Source organism: Salvelinus namaycush, chromosome 1 (assembly GCF_016432855.1).
Source record: "Salvelinus namaycush isolate Seneca chromosome 1, SaNama_1.0, whole genome shotgun sequence".
NCBI classification, from domain to species: domain Eukaryota; kingdom Metazoa; phylum Chordata; class Actinopteri; order Salmoniformes; family Salmonidae; genus Salvelinus; species Salvelinus namaycush.
In genome coordinates, this window is record NC_052307.1 from 40,492,365 (window position 1) to 40,514,576 (window position 22,212).

At 42.1% G+C, this 22,212-nt stretch overlaps 1 protein-coding gene across 1 annotated transcript in view; it reads right to left on the reverse strand.

Annotated features, from left to right (window-relative positions):
* Positions 1–22,212, reverse strand: part of ksr2 (kinase suppressor of ras 2) — a 157,720-nt gene that overhangs the window by 81,220 nt on the left and 54,288 nt on the right. Inside the window, 1 exon segment of the mRNA XM_039003191.1 lies at positions 6,239–6,404. Within this exon segment, the coding sequence (XP_038859119.1) occupies positions 6,239–6,404 (166 nt within the window).

The window sequence follows — 22,212 nt, forward strand, 5'->3', positions numbered from 1 at the left end:
ATATTTATTTTCATCAGGATATTTTCTGCCTGCAGGCTGCAATGTTTTTATGTTGGCTTTATGTAGACTAATTTTACATAGTTGGTAATGGCAATAAGTTACTTTTAGATTTGTATAATTTTAATTTAGATAGAACCACAGACAATGATTTTAAGGTACAAAGACTATTATAAATTAAATTAAACTGTTCCACAAAAATGTGCATATGAAAAACATAACTGGCACGCAGATTGGTAGAAATGGTAAGATAAATTGGCACTCCAAATGGAAAAGGTTGCCGATCGCTGGTGTAGCCTATTACCGGCAATTTCAGGAGCTTAACGGCAGAATCTGCGAAGGCAAGCAGCAGCGGGAGAAAAAGGGTCAAACAGTTTTTTTTCTCTGGCTCCCTCGAATCATTTGTGTGTCTTAATTATTTAATCAAACAGCATGTTTAAAGCATCACACAAGTTCAGTACATATAGTTGATTTTAGTAAAACACATAGGGTGTGTCAATATATGGAAAAATGCATGTTTAAAAATGTTGACCAATCGATTGGTCAAAAGAAAAGACCACCCTTGGTCGACCAAGATTTTTTTCCATCAGCTACAGCTCTAGTAGAAATGCAGGAAATTTGCTTTAGATGCCTCAAAAAAATTGAAGGAGGACCCCCAGACCCCCTGCCAGGTTACGTCCCCCCCACTTCTAAAACCAAAGTTGCGCCCCTGGTTTAGTATAGATACACACGGCAAGGCAGAGCTTAACATGACCACGCCCGAGTAGGGTACAGCTGTAGGGGTACTCGCATTACTCCTATGTTAAATTGCCTACCTTACTCATAACCTGACAACGGCTGTATTCTTTTTTTATCATTCTATAAACATTTCGGAAATGCTTGGTTGGTCATTCTTAACATTCTTCCATGCCGTCTTAATCAACAAACGACATCATACCTAAAAACATTTGAATTCTAAACGTAAAAATGTTAGGATGAACACATGGAACTTACGTCACGATTATCAGCCAAAAAAACGATTCCAACAGACTTTATTAATTAGCTAGCTAACTCTCCTTTTACGACGCTGATAAGCTGTTGCGTACTGTTCTGTTTGAACAATGTTAGGAGAAAAATACTACCAAATTAAGTTTCATCAACTGCCCAAGGACCAGGTTAACATCATGGTTTCAGGCTTTTACGCCGCGATGTTAGCTACAGTTGGAAGTCAGAAGTTTTCATACACCTTAGCCAAATACATTTAAACTCAGTTTTGTCACCATTCCTGACATTTAATCCTCGTAAAAATTCCCTGTCTTAGGTCAGTTAGGATCACCACTTTATTTTAAGAATGTGAAATGTCAGAATAATAGTGGAGAGAATGATTTATTTCAGCTTTTATTTCTTTCATCACATTCCCAGTGGATCAGAAGTTTACATACACCCAATTAGTATTTGGTAGCATTGCCTTTAAATTGTTTAACTTGGGTCAAACGTTTCGGGTAGCCTTCCACAAGCTTCCCACAATAAGATGGGTCAATTTTGGCCCATTCCTCCTGACAGAGCTGGTGTAACTGAGTCAGGTTTGTAGGCCTCCTTGCTCGCACACGCTTTTTCAGTGCTGCCCACAAATTTTCTATAGGATTGAGGTCAGGGCTTTGTGATGGCCACTCCAACACCTTGACTTTGTTGTCCTTAAGCCATTTTGCCACAACTTTGGAAGTATGCTTGAGGTCACTGTCCATTTGGAAGACCAATTTGCGACCAAGCTTTAACTTCCTGACTGATGTCTTGAGATGTTGCTTCAATATATCCACATAATTTTCCATCCTCAAGATGCCATCTGTTTTGTGAAGTGCACCAGTCCCTCCTGCAGAAAAGCACCCCCACAACATGATGCTGCCACCCCTGTGCTTCACGGTTGGGATGGTGTTCTTCGGCTTGCAAGCATCCCCCTTTTTCCTCCAAACATAACAATGGTCATTATGGCCAAACAATTCTATTTTTGTTTCATCAGACCTGAGGACATTTCTCCAAAATGTACAATCTTTGTCCCCATATGCAATTGCAAACCGTAGTTTGGCTTTTTTATGGCGGTTTTGGAGCAGTGGCTTTGAGCGTCCATTCAGGTTATGTCGATATAGGACTATATAGATACTTTGTACCTGTTTCCTCCAGCATCTTCACAAGGTCCTTTGCTGTTGTTCTGGGATTGATTTGCACTTCTCACACCAAAGTACGTTCATCTCTAGGAGACAGAACGCGTCTCCTTCCTGAGCGGTGTGACGGCTGCGTGGTCCCATGGTGTTTATACTTGCGTACTATTGTTTGTACAGATGAACGCGGTACCTTCAGGCGTTTGGAAATTGCTCCCAAGAATGAACCAGACTTTTTGAGATCTTGGCTGATTTCTTTTGATTTCCCCATGATGTCAAGCAAAGAGGCACTGAGTTTGAAGGTAGGCCTTGAAATACATCCACAAGGTAGACCTCCAATTGACTTAGCTTTTCAGAAGCTTCTAAAGCCGTAACATATTTTCCTGGAATTTTCCAAGCTGTTTAAAGGCACAGTCAACTTAGTGTATGTAAACTTCTGACCTACTGGAATTGTGATACAATGAATTATAAGTGAAATAATCTGTCTGTAAACTATTTTTGGAAAAATTACTTGTGTCATGCACAAAGTAGATGTCCTAACCGACTTGCCAAAACTATAGTTTGTTAAAAAGAAATTTGTGGAATGGTTGAAAAATGAGTTTTAATAACTCCAACCTAAGTGTATGTAAACTTCCGACTTCAACTGTATGTGTATTGCTCAAAGCTTGCTAGTTAGCTTACAAGAAGGACTAGTGAACTGTATCCATCCAAATAACAACTATAATATTCTTCTGCATTTGGATATTTATGCAAACCTGGAGATTCCACCAAGTAGGTGTAGATATTGCCATAGGATACTTGGGCCATTTGGTAGAGTTGTCTGCACAGCTGGTCTCTGGCAAGTTGAAAGGACATATAGGCAAGCCAAGAATAATCAACTTTCTAAATATGTACCTCGACCATTCAGCGACAGGCAAAGACTGGAAGAAGTTACACGACATATTTAAGATTAGCAAATTAGATTGAGATGAACTTCTCTCGCTAGCCAGCTAGATGTCAACTAACCGGCAAAAAAGCTAGGGGTAAACAAACATTGACGTAAGTATAATGGGACAGCTTTACTAGCTTTACTGTCAGTGTTGGCCAGTCGTGTAAAAATGTAGTGTCAGAATAAGTATCATGCAAATCATTTGTTGTTGTGACAGCCAAGTATGTTAATAACGACACGTGAGCCTGCTGAAAATGTTTATTTTTTGAAACTACAAAAAAGTGTCAGTTTGCTGAGGATGCCATGAAAGTTTGGCTAAATACATGGGAGTAATGCGAGTACCTTATTGCTGTACCCTACTGGGGGCATGGTCACATTAAGCCACGCCGAGCCGTGTGTATCTATTGTGGAGTAACAACAATATTTGAGATCCATCCTTAGTTTTCTCCTATCACAGCCATTAAACTGTGTAACTTTAAAAAAAAATCCCCTTTGGCCTCATGGTGAAATCCCTGAGCGGTTTCCTTCTTCTCTGGCAACTAAGTTAGGAAGGACGCTTGTATCTTTATAGTGACTGAGTGTATTGAAAGCCCATCCAAAGCATAATTACTAACTTCACCATGCTCAAAGGGATATTCAATGTTTGCATTTTTGGGGGAAAACCTCCCTGGTCTTTTTGGTTGAACTTGTGCTTGAAATTACTACTCGGCTGAGGGACCTTACAGATAATTGTATGCGTGGGGTACAGAGATGGGGTAAACATAAAAAAAATAATGTTAAACACTTATTGCACACAGTGTGTCCATGCAACCTTTAATGTGACTTGTTCAATAAAATGTGCTGAAATGTATCCTGAACATATTTTGACATGCCATACCAAAGGGGTTGAATAGTTATTGACAAGACATTTAAGCTTACATTTTTTTTAATTAATTTGTAAACATTTCTACAAACAAAATTCCACTTTGACATTGTGAGGTATTGTGTGTAGATCAGTGGCACACAATCTCAATTTAATCCATTTTAAATTCAGTCTGTAACACAATTTTTTGGGGAAAAAGTCAAGGGGTGTGAATACTTTCTGAAGGCCCTTTATGCCAGATAGGCTACACCGGTTGTAAAGCGGATTTATCTGCTTCATTTTAAGAACTAAGCAATAAATATAGCAGCAGGAGAAAGCTGGGATCCTCTTTTAAAAAGTGTCCACCCAAAACTCTGTTTTCACACTCGATTGCTTATTGACTGGGCTTATAAGAACACGTTTCACTTGGCTCTATCGGCTATGCATGGGCTCTGCAACCCTGTCCTAGGCCTATAGGCTACGCTTAAGAGTTATATACAATAGCCACAACATCAACAAAAACAACATGTGCAACTGCATGTATTTTCATCAGGCAGAACCATAACGCACTGAATGACAGAACATTTGACTTGGAAAGTAGTCGATTAATCAGTTACCAAAAAGCCAAGCTTACATTCATCTTAAATATACATAGTTGATATTTCCCACCTATTGTATCTCTGTGTTTACAGGTCTATATTTCCATGATGCATTAAGATATTCTAATTATTGTTGTGTATGATGGGCAGACAACTGACTACTTGTATTCCACATTTTGAGCAATATCAGAGTTTGTAATATTGGGTTCCATCCCCCCTCTATCCAGGCATTATTCTACATTTTCTTGTTAAGGGGGTTTGTAACAATATCTATCAATGCAATCACTTTTTCAGTAAAATATCATAAATGGGAAACATTAGGGGAGTGAAAAACATGGTTGTGTTTTGTTGTACCTCGGGTAGGGGTATCACAATTGTTTGGAGGCATTGCCACTAGCCTAGTCTGTGTACGGATGCACTCTGCGGCCCAACAGCAAATCAGCTCCAAGTGTGTCACATGCATAATAGAAAGATATACACTGAGTGTACAAAACATTAGGAACACTTTCCCTTTTTGCCCTCAGAACAGCCTCAATTCGTCAGGGCATGGACTCTATAAGGTCTCAAAAGTGTTCCACAGGGATGCTGGCCCATGTTGACTCCAATGCTTCCCACAGTTGTGTCAAGTTGGCTGGCTGTTGTTTGGGTGGTGGACCATTCTTGATACATAGGGGAAACTGTTGAGGGTGAAAAACCAAGCAGTGTTGCAGTTCTTGACACACTCAAACCGGTGCACCTGGCAACTACTACCATACCCCATTCAAAGGCGCTTAAATCTTTTGTCTTGCCCATTCACCCCCTGAATGGCACACATACACAATCCATGTCTCAAATCTCTCAAGGCTTAAAAATCCCTCTTTAACCAGTCTCCTCCCCTTCATCTACACTGATTGAAGTGGATTTAACAAGTGACATCAATAAGGGATCATAGCTTTCACCTGGATTCACTTGGATTCATGTCATAGAAAGAGCAGGTGTTCCTAATGTGTTGTACACTCAGTGTATGTGATCGTACACAAATGTAAGCAAGGTTTCAAATTATTATGTTTTAGTCAAATATTATATATGTTTGGGCTTCTTGGGGTCGATTTGCAGTCTACAAATTATTTGTAATTATGTTCCGGCCCCCCGACCATCCGCTCAAGGTCTAAACCCATTCAGGTCCCCTATCGACGGCCATATTTCACTCCTGTCCCCGACACCCCTGTCCCTGCCTCCGTCATTCTCAGTCTCCTCGCATCGTCTTCCCCTCACTCTCTTTCTCCGTACCGCTCAGGCGCTAATGGCTTCCGGTGGGGGCACTAAGAAGGCAACAGCCAATAAGGTGGCTGTATGCGCTGACACGGTACCTCTGGGTATTCTGGGATACATGTATGTGATCTGGGAAGGATTAGTCTTCGTCTATGTGTATAATCTCACAGAGAGAGAGAGCGAGAGAGAGAGAGAGAGAGCAGTCACTGGGTTTAGGGCTGAATATAGAGAGAGACTGTGAATGGGAAGTGAAGGTTTTGTGTTAAGTATGGCTAAGACACTAAACTATATTATGTGGTACTACCATAGAGTTACCATAAAACTGGACACAGACAACGGTCATATGACACTTGAACAGATAAAAGAGTGGACAAACTGAAGTCAATACAGTCGTATAATGCCTGAAACTTATGATTTAGGAAAGCTGTCTGCATACCTGGGTATCATAACTTGTTAGTGACCAAGGTAGTCTAGAAAGGGCACTTACTTGCATCGGAGTGGACGGGGGGAGTGGAGGGGATGAAGGTGGGGAAGAAGAAGGAACGGAGTGAGCGATGGTCAGAGGAGTGGAGGGGTGAGCGTTGGGTAGGGAGGTTCTCACAGCTCCCCACACTGCTGTTGATCTTCAGGTGCTGAGGCTTGGACTTCTTCTGCTTCACTCTGAAACACACACACACATAGCAGAATGGTTATACTACCATTAGACTGTTATGAATTGTTATAAACTACAGTTAAAGAGTTTATACTGCAAGTATACAGTTAGAAAATAGTTATAGACTTCTATTATACAGTTAAGTGTCCGGTATATTTATAGGTCTTATACAATAGATATACTGTTATTAAACAGCTATAATCTACAGTAATAAAGCTCTTATAGCGGTCTTATACTGTAATAAAAAGGTTATTAACTACAATTAAAGATTTATACTTAAACGATACCCATATTTATATGTAAATAATAATAATATATTATACCGTTAAAATGCTCTTATAATACAATTTCTTATACAACTTATAAAGTACAGTTATAAAACCATAGCCATTAGTTGAAAGATACAGTAGAACATGGCAAGGGTTATCCAGAGTAAAAAAAGAGTCATATTTTACTTTGAAAATGGGGAAAATCAAACAACTTGAGACATCTCAGATATCCTGAGAAATTATATCACTTCAAGGGTAATAGTGTTAAACTTTCAACATTAATCATCACTCTCCCTGAAGCCTCAGCCTCCCCCCACAGAAATGCCAGGGGGAAGAGGCAGTTAGGTAATACCTAGTACACAACCCACTAATTAACCCTAAGGCCTGACAGACAACAACAGCAAACATGGCTGCCACCCAACGGGAGTGACTCATCGAGAGAGAGAGAGAGAGAGAGAGAGAGAGAGAGAGAGAGAGAGAGAGAGAGAGAGAGAGAGAGAGAGAGAGAGAGAGAGAGAGAGAGAGAGAGAGAGAGAGAGAGAGAGAGAGGCTCTTCAAGACACAGGCTGTAAAACTAGGCTAGGTATGGGCTCTGCCACCTAACCAGTCCATAATGGGTGTACACACCCCCAGAGTGGCCCAGAGCAGTGGCCCTTCAGCCTCTTTCAAGCCTCACTGAGGGGTGCTTGTGTAACCCATCACAAACGAGACAGGAACACTCATCACACATGTATCACTCAGTTCCCCTTGACACTGCTAATGATGAGCCTGCAGTGGCACCTGGGGGACTGGGGTGGTGGTGGGGGGCAGATATATATACATATATATATATATATACTGTATATGAGAGAGAGAGAGAGAGAGAATACAAGAGGGATGCCAGGGGAGAGAGTATACAAGAGGGATGCAGGGAGAGAGGTGATGAGGGGCTGAGAGAGAGAGAGAGAGAGAGTGAGTATACAAGAGGGATGCCGGGAGAGAGAGAGAGTATACAAGAGGGATGCAGGGAGAGAGAGAGGAAACAAAAGAGTGAGGAAGTACCGTAGTGGGAGACAGACAGAGATGGACAGGCGGAGTGAGACTGCTCATTTGGACTGCAGTCAGTTTCTGGTTGGTATTAAAGCCTGCAAGACTTCCTCAATCACTGACACACAAGTCACACAATTAGACCTTTAAAGCAGTCCTTCGACACATCATCACAATCACTCTCCTGCAATAAGGAAGCTCCCTGCAGGTTATCCCTTTCTCACTCAAGCCTTGTTTGGCAATAATGCTAAAACCACATTATGCCATTCAAATCTAATTTGTCCCATTCATCTCTCCTTGTGTCTATAGATGAACCTCCAGTGATGGATAGATTATTTGCAGAGGGGGAAAGAGGTAGAGAGAGACATAGAGAGTGGATGGGGGAGGACAGGTGTCAAGTAAGATGTGCATAATTGTACCCTGTTGCTCAGATCAGCAGCATGGCAATCTGTTCAGTCATTGTGTCACTACTATGTGGAATACGAAACACATGCTACTGTACAATTCCATCATAAGTCTTTGAGGGGAGCCCAAAAAAAGAATCCATGAAATAGCTAGCGCAATAAGCATACTACTACTGGTAAGTATGCCATCATACTGTCAACCATGGTAATCTGTAGTGGACTTAACATTTGCGGGAGTTCCAATGTCCATGTTATGGATTCCATACTAGCATAAGTAGCACACTACAGTACATTGTATTATATTGTGGATAATGGGACACAAGCAATTAACAATAATAAGAAGAAGAATTTGGTGGGTTATTATATGTGTCCAATTTCACATACAAGTGTGTATTAATACGCATGTGTGAATTGGAAATGTGTTTTTTCCATATCCCAACTCCTACTGAGATGATCTCGGAGAGTGGGGTCTCGGCCAGGGTCTGTTCATTACCTTATTATTTGTACTGTGTATCAAATCAAAGTGTATTTGTCACGTGCGCTGAATACAACAGGTGTAGACCTTACAGTGAAATGCTTACTTACAGGCTCTAACCAATAGTGCAAAAAAGGTATTAGGTGAACAATAGGTAGGTAAAGAAATAAAACAACAGTAAAAAGACAGGCTATATACAGTAGCGAGGCTATAAAAGTAGCGAGGCTACATACAGACACCGGTTAGTCAGGCTGATTGAGGTAGTATTGAGGTAGTACATGTAGATATGGTTAAAGTGACTATGCATATATGATGAACAAAGAGTAGCAGTAGCGTAAAAGAGGGGTTGGCGGGTGGTGGGTGGGACACAATGCAGATAGCCCGGTTAGCCAATGTGTGGGAGCACTGGTTAGTCGGCCCAATTGAGGTAGTATGTACATGAATGTATAGTTGAAGTGACTACGCAAATATGATAAACAGAGAGTAGCAGCAGTGTAAAAAGAGGGGTTGGGGGGGGGGAGACAATGCAAATAGTCCGGGTAGCTATTTGATTACCTGTTCAGGAGTCATATGGCTTGGGGGTAAAAAACTGTTGAGAAGCCTTTTTGTCCTAGACTTGGCACTCCGGTACCGCTTGCCATGCGGTAGTAGAGAGGTTCGTTTATGACTAGGGTGGCTGGGGTCTTTGACAATTTTTAGCGCCTTCCTCTGACACCGCCTGGTGTAGAGGTCCTGGATGGCAGGCAGCTTAGCCCCAGTGATGTACTGGGCTGTATGCACTACCCTCTGTAGTGCCTTGCGGTCAGAGGCTGAGCAGTTGCCATACCAGGCAGTGATTCAACCAGTCAGGACGCTCTCGATGTTGCAGCTGTAGAACCTTTTGAGGATCTCAGGACCAATGCCAAATCTTTTTCGGAATAGGCTTTGTCGTGCCCTCTTCACGACTGTCTTGGTGTGTTTGGACCATTCTAGTTTGTTGTTGATGTGGACACCAAGGAACTTGAAGCTCTCAACCTGCTCCACTACAGCCCCGTCAATGAGAATGGGGGCGTGCTCGGTCCTCCTTTTCCTGTAGTCCACAATCATCTCCTTTGTCTTGGTTGCGTTGAGGGATAGGTTGTTATTCTGGCACCACCCGGCCAGGTCTCTGACTTCCTCCCTATAGGCTGTCTCGCCGTTGTCGGTGATCAGGCCTACCACTGTTGTGTCGTCTGCAAACTTAATGATGGTGTTGGAGTCGTGCCTGGCCGTGTATTAAGCGAGTTGAATAAGAATCACATGGTCCAGTCTCGTGTCTGTGTTTCTATACCGTAACTCAAAGCCTGATGCAACACAACAACACTTTGATTTTCATTAAATGTTCAACTCCCTTTTTTGGCAAGTCATCAACTGCTGGAGGGAATAGATAAACACAAACACCACATGATCTGGTGTGGATGTTACACAGACAAGCAAACATGCACACACCCGAATGATGTTGATATAAACAGAACAAATTCTCATTTGATCAGGCAGAATACAGCAGTGAAAAAGGCGGCACTTCAAACAAACATCTTTTGCGGATAAATTAAAGGAAGAAAGTGAAAAGGCGTAGGTCATGCATATTCCACAGGTTCCTGTCTCTACGTGTGCATCATCCCAACCCAGCTGGAATATGTACACTGAAGAATTACAGCCTGTAATTACGCCCTGCAGAGATTCCATCTACATACCTCTGCACTAATTAACTAACGTCAGAGAACCTGGGTTCAAATACTATTTCAAACCTTTCGAATATTTTTACCGTTTGCGCTAGTATAAGATGGGCAGGGTTAATTAATCTATTGGTTCCATTGCGCCAGGCAGGGTCAATCAAGTCCAGATAAAGTATTTTAAATTATTTCAAATAGTATTTGAACCCAGGTGTGACTTATGTCGCTAACGAGAAATATTCTTATGTTTTCACTAAGCCCATATGTGAAAGAAGCGACCAGTTTTTTTTTTGCAAATGCCCTCAGGATATTAACATTCTCTCACTGACATCTTTATGCAGCTTTAATAGAGGTTGGAGAGAGATTAGATAAAAAATATATGAGGCAAATGCTTCAGAGGTGGGCTACTGACAGTGAGCCATTATTCCCATACTGATCTATAGTCAATATTCTGCTGTGATATTCTCCCTCTCTCTTGCTCTCTCTCTCTCTCTCTCTCTCTCTCTCTCGGTCTCTCTCTCTCTCTGTCTCTCTCTCTCTCTGTCTCTCTCTGTGTCTTCTGTCCTCCTCTCCCTGTGGGACCAATGTGTGTCAGTGCTGTCAGAGGCTGTAGTGGGTGAAACACTGAGACACACAGCCCTCAGTGGGGATGCATGGAGGAAAGAAGGAGAGCGAGAGAGAGAGGGGAAACAGGGAACAAGTGCATTTAAAGCTGAACATGTTGGAGGGGTGACAGCAGGCAGTGAAGCCAGTAGGTGCAGTGAGCCCAGAAAAAGACAGGGCGAGAGGGAGAGAAAGAGAGAGAAATAGCACAATGCAAAGGACTTCCTCTCCTGTCAATTTGTGCTTTCCAACCCCCCCCCCCCCCCCTCTCTCTCTCTCTCTGACTTCACTTTTGAAATAGTTAAGAACTTCTTGGTGTAACGTGGGTTTCCCATTCATAATGTCAGGACAAGCCTGATGGAAACATCAAATTTGGTGGTGAACTTTCCAAATGTCGACAAAACTAAATAAGCTAATGAATATACACATCTCTGGTTAATCCTGAAACTGTTTGACCACACAGAAGATCAAAGGGTTGTAGTTAGTCCATCAGCAAGATGATATCACTGAAACACACACACTTTCAAATACCAAACATGACAGTGTCTGGCACACTGGCCTGGTGCCTAAACGAATATGCTTTCATGGTATAATCACACACAATCCCACACGCGCTATGTTCAATAACACAGAGATAGTCTAACTAATTTCAGAGGGTGATCCCCAGTTAGAGGTGTGTGTGTGTGTGTGTGTGTGTGTGTGTGTGTGTCAATATCACCAACAGTCCCAGTGGGAGAAGCATGCGAGAAGAGAACGGCTTTAAACTCAGAGCTCTACCTATCTAGATCCACATTTATTTTCCTATTATTTCAAAATGAAACCATACCTCAACCCTTGTATGAGCAAACCTTCATATTAAACAATGCTGCTGGAGACAAGAAAAGCATAGCCGTGTTCTCTAAGTGGTGCTTTAGGACCGCGGTGAAGGGAACGGAGAACAGTAGAGCAGAGACTAACCAAAGGAACAAAGGGTCCGCGAAATATTGCACCAAAACCAAATAAAAATGACGCCTTAAAACTCACTGAGATGATTTCAATACCAAAGCACACATCAGAGATAAATCTCACCTATGGTCTTCAAGATAAATTGCAGAAAGAATTTATGTCTTGGTCGTCGGCTGTGAAAAACAAATAAAACTCAACATTGAACGTAGGCGGGGTATCAACCCCCCCCCCTGCATTGCCGTTAAATCCTCTCTCTTACGGCTCTCCACCCTGGGGTCTCAAGAGTCATCTCAACACCCACCCAAACCCCCACTGGCCCGCGCTCATCCCCGCTCACCCCTTCCCCGGCACCATGGCTTGATAAATCAATTATGCAACAATGGCATTCAGTCCAGCACAGCCTCTGCCTTGCACTCCTAAATACTCATATAAATTCAGAATCATGCTTCCAATTTTCTGGTGTGGTGCAGGAAGGCATCTGAGCGCTCATTACCGCTGAATACACTGAGAGGGGCATTAGGTTGTGTGTGTGTGTGTGTGTGTGTGTGTACACCCCTTTTCTCCTGACTCGTCATTAATGGCAGGGGGCCAGAAACCTGATTAACATGGATGAGCTTTCCTTGAGAGCCAAGAAGAGCAGAGAGAGAAGAAGACACACACATACAATACACATACACATACACCGTACGTCCGCCCATGAAGCTGCTCCTCCTGACGTGATGTGTCTTTATGCACTGCGAGTGTCTTTTTTAAGGGTGTTATGGGCAGACAATATAGCAGTGTTGTGTGTCACTAATAAACCAAGAGGTCAGGGGTCAGGTAGTAAAGCATTAATGTTTCTGTCAAGGGAATAGCTGTAGCTCTGATCTGTATTCTAATGGGAGGCATTGACTATTCAACAACATTAACACATAGCCTAGTTAGGAGTTAGACATTATAATTTAATAAATCTCTCTCTGTGAATTTAGAGCTTCTTTTTCCACACTGGAAGTGTGTTTGCGCTTTATATGAAATAAACTATATACCATGAACAATACCTATGTAAGTACAAAGTAACAGCAAAGTATTATATAATAACACGGTATTGGCACTTATAAACAAAGTGAGACCAAAGGGACTTTAAAAACTTAAGAACTGTTCAGTGGTGTAAAGTACTTAAGTCAAAATATTTGAAAGTACTATCTGTATTTTACATTACTATTTATATATTTTACGACTTTTACTTCACTACATTCCTAAATAAAATATATACATTGTATTCCCATACATTTTCCCTGACACCTAAAAGTACTCAGATTTATTGTCCAATTCACACACCTATCTGTCAGGTTTTGGCCAAGACTGTTCGGGTTTTGGTCACTAGATGTCCCCATTGCACCTTTTTTGTACCTTTTGTTTTTCTTGCTCTAATTATTGTTTGCACCTGTAGGTCATTCCCTTGTTAGTATTTAAACCCTGTGTGTTCCTCAGTTCCTTGCTCAGTGTTTGTAAGTTAGCACCCAGCCCCAGCCCAAGCCTTGTTTTATATAGATATTTCTCTTGTTGGCTTTTCCAGAGGTTCTCTGGTTTAGTTCTTGTGTATTATTTGAGTAGTCTTTTGAGGTTTGTTTTTTCCCACTTTGTGGAGTTTCTTTTGTATTTTGGAGGATTTCCACTTTGTGCCTCTTGGCTTTATTTTTGGACATTGTGGATTTAGTTTCTTTGCCTGAAGATTTTGTTCTTTAATTAAACCACCATCTCTAGTACTGCTGTGTCTGCCTCATCTTCTGGGTTCTGACGATTAATAGTGACTGTTTCTCGCACCGGGTCCTGACACTATCAATATAACGTGTTGTCATCCCTACTGCCTCTGATCTGGCAGACTCACTAAACACAAATGTTTAGTATGTGCCTGTTTGTCCATATTTTTTATTTATTTTTAAATATTTGCCGTCTGGTTTGCTTAATATAAGGAATTTGATGAATAGCATTTACTTTTACTTTTTACTTTTACTCAAGTATGACGTTTGAGTACTTTTTCCACCACTGTACGATATAATTTTTTACTTTTATTCAACTAGTATTTCACTGGGTTACTTTTACTTGAGTCATTTTCTATTAAGGTATCTTTACTTTTATTCAAGTATGACAATTGAGTACTTTTTCCACCACTAGAACAGCTGTTGCACATCACCACATTATATCCTCTGATACATAAGTTATTCAGGTGACTGTGTATTTCCCTCTCCACCTAGAGCATCTGACAGAGTAGAGATTGTATTTTGGCTATCACCATCCACGGCTATACAGTTCCCTTGGCGTCACTGAACAGAAATCCAATAAATAAATACAATTCAGGCTGAACTGGGGGATTCCACAGATCACAGTAAACAAAAAATTCAACAAAAAACCCAGGAAGACATGCATGAGGAGAGGGAGACAGAGAGAGAAATAGATTAGTAATATCTATAAGACATTTTAATTAAAGCAAAGATTCAAATTGACCATGGAATAGATTCACATTTCTCCCCTTACCAAGGCACAGACTTGGTGAATCATAGCCTACCCTGCCCCCTCTCCCTGACTCCCCCTCTCCCTCATGCCTTCTCCAATCCCTCCCTCATCTTCCCTAACCTCCCACCCAGTGCTGTGTGATTTATTAGCAAATATCAAATTCAATAAGAAAGTGCTTAACATTCACCTCTAAGGCGGAGAGAAGTGTGAGGAGGAGAGGCTTATAGGAACTTTCATAAAGAAGCATTATACGGAATTATGGTGAAAAGAAAAATGGAGGAGAAAAGGAAACTGAGGTAGAGGTAATTGTCACACCCTTCTGGAGCAGCCTGTCATAGGAAGAAATTGATGGGATTCACAAGCTTGATGAGAAACTCTCTGGCTTTCCCTCACAGAACTAAGATTAAACAAACATCTCAAAGTATTTACGCACATCTAACTAGGGCTGACCCCGACTAAAAAAAAATTAGGTCGACCAAGAGTCGTCTGTTTTTTCGACCAATTGATTGGTAGAAATTTTAAAACGTGTATTTTTCCATATATGACCACACTGTTTGATTAAGTAATTAAGACACAAATGACTAGAGGGAGTCCGACCAGCAATTGATCTGATTGTGCTGCGCCGGGCTCAGACTTGCTGCACTGTGTTAAAAAAAGACAGCGAATGACTGTGATTGGCACCCGTTGTCTCTCTCTCCTCCCTGCTGCAGTGACCTCCACAGAACATCAAAGTGTTTATCGCGCTGTCTGTGTTGCTAAAACTGCAACATAATTACAGCCATTTCTGACTGAAAAGTTCTGTTACAGAAATCCGTCATTTGTTTAGGAAAAACATTCCCTTTCCCCTCAACCCTTGCTCTCTTTACGTGACACAAGTATGCATCGCATGCAAGTGACCAAAGACTTATTCAAAGACTTGCTCCCTCTCCGGCCTTTAGGTCACCAGGCTGCTCGTTATGGCACACACCTGTCACCATCATTAAGCGCACCTGTGCATCATCAGCCTCACCTGGACTCCATCACCTCCCTGATTACCTTCCCTATATGTCACTCCCTTTGGTTCCTTCCCCAGGCGTTATTGTTTCTGTTTCTGTGTCATGTCTGTGCGTTGTTCTTGTTTCTTATTTTGTATTATGTTGTGTTTATTTATTAAAACCCTCACTCCCTGAACATGCTTCCCGACTCTCAGCGCACATCGTTACAGGACTAGTATTACTAGAGAACGTTGGTTATGTAATTACAGTGAGGGAAAAAGTATTTGATCCCCTGCTGATTTTGTACGTTTCCCCACTGACAAAGAAATTATCAGTCTATAATTTTAATGGTAGGTTTATTTGAACAGTGAGAGACAGAATAACAACAAAAAAATCCAGAAAAACGCATGTCAAAAATTTTATAAATTGATTTGCATTTTAATGAGGGAAATAAGTATTTGACCCCCTATCAATCAGAAAGATTTCTGGCTCCCAGGTGTCTTTTATACAGGTAACGAGCTGAGATTAGGAGCACACTCTTAAAGGGAGTGCTCCTAATCTTAGCTTGTTACCTGTATAAAAGACACTTGTCCACAGAAGCAATCAATCAATCAGATTCCAAACTCTCCACCTTGCCCAAGACCAAAGAGCTCTCCAAGGATGTCAGGGACAAGATTGTAGACCTACACAAGGCTGGAATGGGCTACAAGACCATTGCCAAGCAGCTTGGTGAGAAGGTGACAACAGTTGGTGCGATTATTCGCAAATGGAAGAAACACAAAAGAACTGTCAATGTCCCTCGGCCTGGGGCTCCATGCAAGATCTCACCTCGTGGAGTTGCAATGATCATGAGACGGTGAGGAATCAGCCCAGAACTACACGGGAGGATCTTGTCAATGATCTCAAGGCAGCTGGGACCATAGTCACCAAGAAAACAATTGGTAACACACTACGCCGTGAAGGACTGAAATCCTGCAGCGCCCGCAAGGTCCCCCTGCTCAAGAAAGTACATATACATGCCCGTCTGAAGTTTGCCAATGAACATTTGAATGATTCAGAGGACAACTGGGTGAAAGTGTTGTGGTCAGATGAGACCAAAATTGAGCTTTTTGGCATCAACTGAACTCGCCGTGTTTGTAGGAGGAGGATTGCTGCCTATGACCCCAAGAACACCATCCCCACCGTCAAACATAGAGGTGGAAACATTATGCTTTGGGGGTGTTTTTCTGCTAAGGGGACAGGACAACTTCACCGCATCAAAGGGACGATGGATAGGGCCATGTACCGTCAAATCTTGGGTGAGAACCTCCTACCCTCAGCCAGGGCATTGAAAATGGGTCGTGGATGGGTATTCCAGCATGACAATGACCCAAAACACACGGCCAAGGCAACAAAGGAGTGGCTCAAGAAGAAGCACATTAAGGTCCTGGAGTGGCCTAGCCAGTCTCCAGACTTTAATCCCATAGAAAATTTGTGGAGGGAGCTGAAGGTTCGAGTTGCCAAACGTCAGCCTCGAAACCTTAATGACTTGGAGAAGATCTGCAAAGAGAAGTGGGACAAAATCCCTCCTGAGATGTGTGCAAACCTGGTGGCCAACTACAAGAAAACTCTGTGATTGCCAACAAGGGTTTTGCCACCAAGTACTAAATCATGTTTTGCAGAGGGGTCAAATACTTATTTCCCTCATTAAAATGCAAATCAATGTATAAAATTTTTGACATGCGTTTTTCTGGATTTTGTTGTTGTTATTCTGTCTCTCACTGTTCAAATAAACCTACCATTAAAATTATAGACGGGGGGATTGGAGGGACGCCATGTGCGACTGACGTGTTTTCCGTTTGCTCCCGTGGTATTCTTAAAGTTTATGTGAATTTTGCAGCAGAACCGTATTTATTTTCAAATATTATTTTGGTGATCCCTTTCCGTAAAAACCAAGACTACTTTGCTTCCGAATGTCAGCATGTCAACGAAACATAAGGCCAAAAGCATGACTTTGAGAAAACCCGGCATACAAGACCCACTCTCATCACCGCCCTCTCCTGAGTCTGAGGGCCCGGGGACTCACACTTTACCCGGGGGTGCGGCTTGGCCTGGCAGCGCTGAAATGAACATTCTCGAGGCCATCAAACTACTACGCTCCGAGATAGTTGAAATGAAAACGGAGGTGGTTGCTACGATTGAGGCCCGAATACAGGAGGTTTCTGATACTTTAAAAGCAGATCTAACCATCCTGCGGAACGAGACGGTGCCAGCAATCACATCACTCAAAACAACAACGTCGCACACTACAACGATTGCAGCACTGGAGACCTCCGCTACCAATGTCTCCGACTTAATTACATCCCTGGAGGCTGACGTGAAACGCCCAGCTGCGGATTTGAAAAAGGTGAAGGAGAGCTGTGTGAGTTTAGAGGGATTCTCTCGCCACAACAACCTGAGACTTGTATCGGTCCCAGAGTCAGCGGAAATGCCTCACGCCACGGATTTTGTTTCTGGGCTGCTGAAGGATGTTCTTGCCTTAGATGAAAAGCCCCTGATTGATCGTGCCCACCGGTCGCTGCGCCCAAAGCCCCGGGATGGGGAGAGGCCCCGTGACATAATTCTTCGAGTGCACTTTTTCCCATGAGAAGATGGAGATTCTCCGACGAGCCCGCAATACCACTGTGAGCTTTCAAGGACAGAGCTTCTCCATCTACCAGGACTACTCCCCCACTGTTTCCAGGCAGCGCGCAGCTTTCGGACAGGCCAAACGACTACTTTGGGACCATCCAGGTGTGAGGTATGGACTGCGATTCCCGGCCCGTTTATGGCTATCTCATGATGGTAAAGACTACACATTTGAGTCTCCGGATGAGGCTATGTCTCACATTCAACGTCACATCAAGAAGTCTTGAACTTGCTCACAGTTCAGCAACTGTTGCTTGCGAACTGTGGATAGTAAGTAACCCACCTGTGGTACAATTTATGTTTAGTTATAACATGCTAGTCTTTTATAGTTGGGGAGTTGGCGAACCCATTCAGGCTTATTTGATGTGATCTAATGTTTTGATCATCTAGTGTGCTTGCCTTACAAGCATTCAGTCATTTTAATTTCATTGTATTAAGGCAGGGGTGTCAAACTCATTCCACGGAGGGCCTAGTGTCTGCAGGTTTTTGGTTTTTCCTTTCAATAAAGCCCTAGACAACCAGGTGTGGGGAGTTCCTAACTAATTAGTGATGTTAATTCATCAATCAAGTACAAGGGAGGAGCGAAAACCCGCAGACACTCGGCCCCCCGTGGAATGAGTTTGACACCTGTGTATTAAGGTTTTACTTAACTCCTGTGTTTCTAGGCTGTCTCGCTCACCTATTCAGTTTGTTTACATAGTGTCTCAGTGACTCAAAATATTATTGGTTATTTGTTTACTGCATCGACCCAGTAAACAGTAAATGTTTCCCGAGGCTACACGTTTTTTGGGGTCTTCACTTCAATTTTAAAAGTTTTGAGCATCATTCATACACAGCAAACGTTCAATGTTGCGCACGCGTAGTTTTTTGGTCTTGGTTGTAAGCTGTCTCAGCGTCAAGTAGACAACTATTATAATAATTATTATTATTATTATTTTTGATTGTCTTACTACGATTTCCTTACTTCAAATTGGGTTTTTGGCTGAGAGCCTTTATACATTTTTATTTATTTTCTCTCTCAATGCCTGTTATAAGACTGGGAATATAATTATATACATCTACAAGTGGCGCTTTTGTAATTTCGTTTGCACAAGGGATTCACTTTAATTTTTTTTATTTAAAAAAATTATTATCTCTTTTTGCTGTTTGATCCACTAACAAAACGTGACTTTAAAGAGCGGGACTGTGGGTTTAGGTTTAAAACCGCACTCTCACAGACATACTGTGCGAAGAGAACATGTTCTATTTAGGTTTGTACCTCGTTTGGGGAGGTATTGTCTGGGATGGGGGGAGGGGGTGGGGGGGTTGCATTTTTCAGTTCTAATGTTGTCATTCTGTCTTTTTAGTTTTTTTTTCTGTACTTTTTCCAAACATCTACCACCGTACATTATTACTCTGAGACAAGTTATTCTGGGATTTTTGGGCGCTCATTGCTTTTCCATTCTATGCTCTAATGACAGGGTTGTATAACGGGAAGGCCCAGAGGGGCCGAAATAATGCGATCAAGTACATTTCGTGGAACATCAAAGGGGTTAATAACCCGGTGAAGCGTAAGAGGGTGTTGACACACTTAAAGGGTTTGAATGCAAATGTTGCATTTCTACAAGAGACTCACTTGAGGACTGGTGAGCATTTTAGGATGCGTAGGGACTGGGTTGGTCAAGTGTTCCACTCTAACTTTCATAGTAAATCAAGAGGTGCTGCCATTTTGGTTGATAAAGCTACACCCTTTGTAGCTTCTGAGGTTATTGCTGATCCTAAGGGATGATACGTCATAGTAACCGGTAAACTGTTTTCTACCCCTCTTGTTTTGGCTAGTGTTTATGCTCCCAATTGGGATGACACAAGTTTCATTTCTTCCTTTTGTCTGCTATACCCAATTTAGATTCTCATTTGTTGATTTTAGGGGGGGATTTCAACTGTAAAATGTCCCCAGTTCTTGACAAGTCCTCACGAACAACTACAGGCCCATCTAAATGTGCCCTACTTATTCAATCCTTTCTTCAGAAATATGCCATGTTTGAGGCCTGGCGTTTCCTACATCCTACAGATAGACAGTATTCCTTTTATTCTCATGTTCACCAAACATGCTTCCGGATTGATTACTTCTTTTTGGACAAAAAACTTCTGCCTAACCTTCGGCAGTGTACTTACAAGAGTATTGTTATTTCTGACCATTCACCATTAGTGCTTGAACTAGAGTTTCCCCAGCGACCTCCTATGTGTTATCAATGGCGTCTTAACCCCATTTTACTCTCAGATAAGGAGTTTGTCAATTTCATTTCTTCTGAAATCACCTTATTCCTAAAAACTAATTCAACACCAGGTATGTCCTGCTCTACCATATGGGAGTTTCTCAAAGCATACCTACGTGGCCAAATTATTTCTTATACAGCCAACCAAAACAGAGTTCGCTCTCAGCGACTGCGGGACCTGAGCGAGTCCATAGCCACATTGGATGAGAAGTATGCTACGGATCCTTCCTCTGATCTGCATAAAGAGCGCCAACTACTCCAATCTGAATTTGATGAGCTTTCTACCAGGCAAGCTGAACAGTTACTCTTGCGAGCTTGGTACAGAGTGTATGAACAAGGCGACAAGGCCAGTAAACTCCTTGCACATCAGATCCGTAAATCTGAGGCCTCACGTTTAATCCCACAAATAAGGACCCCGAAGAGATCAATGATCAATTCAAAAAAAAATACTCTGCGCTATACACCTCTGAATCCCCTCAAGACCCTTTGCTGATTGATTCCTTCTTTAATGGCCTGAATATGCCTTCAATTGATACAGACTCCCATGACTGTCTAGAAGAAGAATTTACACCTGAGGAGATTACAACAGCAGTGTCCGCAATGAAAAGTGGTAAATCACCGGGTCCGGACGGTTTTCCAACCGAATTTTACAGGACGTTTTCTGGTCTGCTTTGCCCATTCTTGTCTCGACTATTTGCAGAGTGCCTTAATACCTCAAAGCTACCGCCTAGTCTTTATCAGGCTTCAATTTCATTACTATTAAAGAAAAACAAAGACCCCCTGGAATGTGGATCCTATCGCCCAATCTCGCTTTTAAACTGTGATTACAAAATCCTAGCCAAGCCTTTAGCCATCCGTATGGAAGGCTCGCTGCACCAAGTAATACACTCTGACCAGACTGGCTTTGTGAGAAATAGGCATTTGTTTTTCAATATTAGGCGCATTATGAATATACTGTACTCCCCAGCGTCGGAGGACCCGGAGGTGGTGGTCTCACTTGATGCGTAAAAAGCGTTTCACCGCGTTGAGTGGGATTACCTAACAGCTGCCCTTTATAGATTTGGCTTTGGCCCCAAATTCATTGCGTGGATAAAGATTCTTTATTTTTCCCCCCTGGCTTCGGTACGGACTAACAACTTGTCCTCTGACTATTTTCCCTTGCACCGCGGATCCAGACAGGGTTGTCCACTCTCCCCCTTGTTGTTTGCTTTGGCAATCGAACCTCTCGCCATTGCACTACGCTCTAATGATGCCATTCAAGGAATAATCAGGACGGGCTTAGAGCAGAAAGTCTCGCTATATGCGGACAACCTCCTTATGTTTATCTCTAACCCTGATATCTCATTGCCACGCGCCTCATCTGTTCTTAAAAGGTTTGGATCAATCTCAGGGTACAAGCTGAATCTAGGCAAGAGTGAGCTTTTTCCTGTAAACAAGGCTGCTTTAAAGTGCTCTTTTACAAGTTCTCAGTTTAGGATTGTCCGGGATCAATTCACCTACTTGGGAGTTAAAGTGACAAGGAAATATTCAAATTTGTTTCAGGAAAACTTGGTTGCTCTAGCAGACAGTTTGAAACAATCTTTTACTTTTTGGAATTCGCTACCTCTTTCTCTTATCGGAAGGATTAATGTCATTAAAATGAGTGTGTTGCCCAAATTTTTATATTTATTTCAATGTTTACCCATTTTTATTCCAAAATCTTTTTTTATTTCACTGGATCAAACATTCATTTTTGAATGATGGGGCTTTTGGCATCTGGCACTCACTAGGCCTCTCCTCACTAGCCCAATTATTCTTTGATGATACATTTGCCTCTTTTGCTCAGCTACAGGAAAAGTTCAACCTCCCCCAATCCCACTTTTTCCGCTATCTCCAGACTAGGAATTTTGTCAGAGCTAACACACCTGAATTTCCCCATAGGCCTGCGAATACAGCTATAGAGAGCATCTTGGAGCTGAACAAGCTTCCTAGGGGCGCAATTTCAGATGTATATGCAATCATTCATGA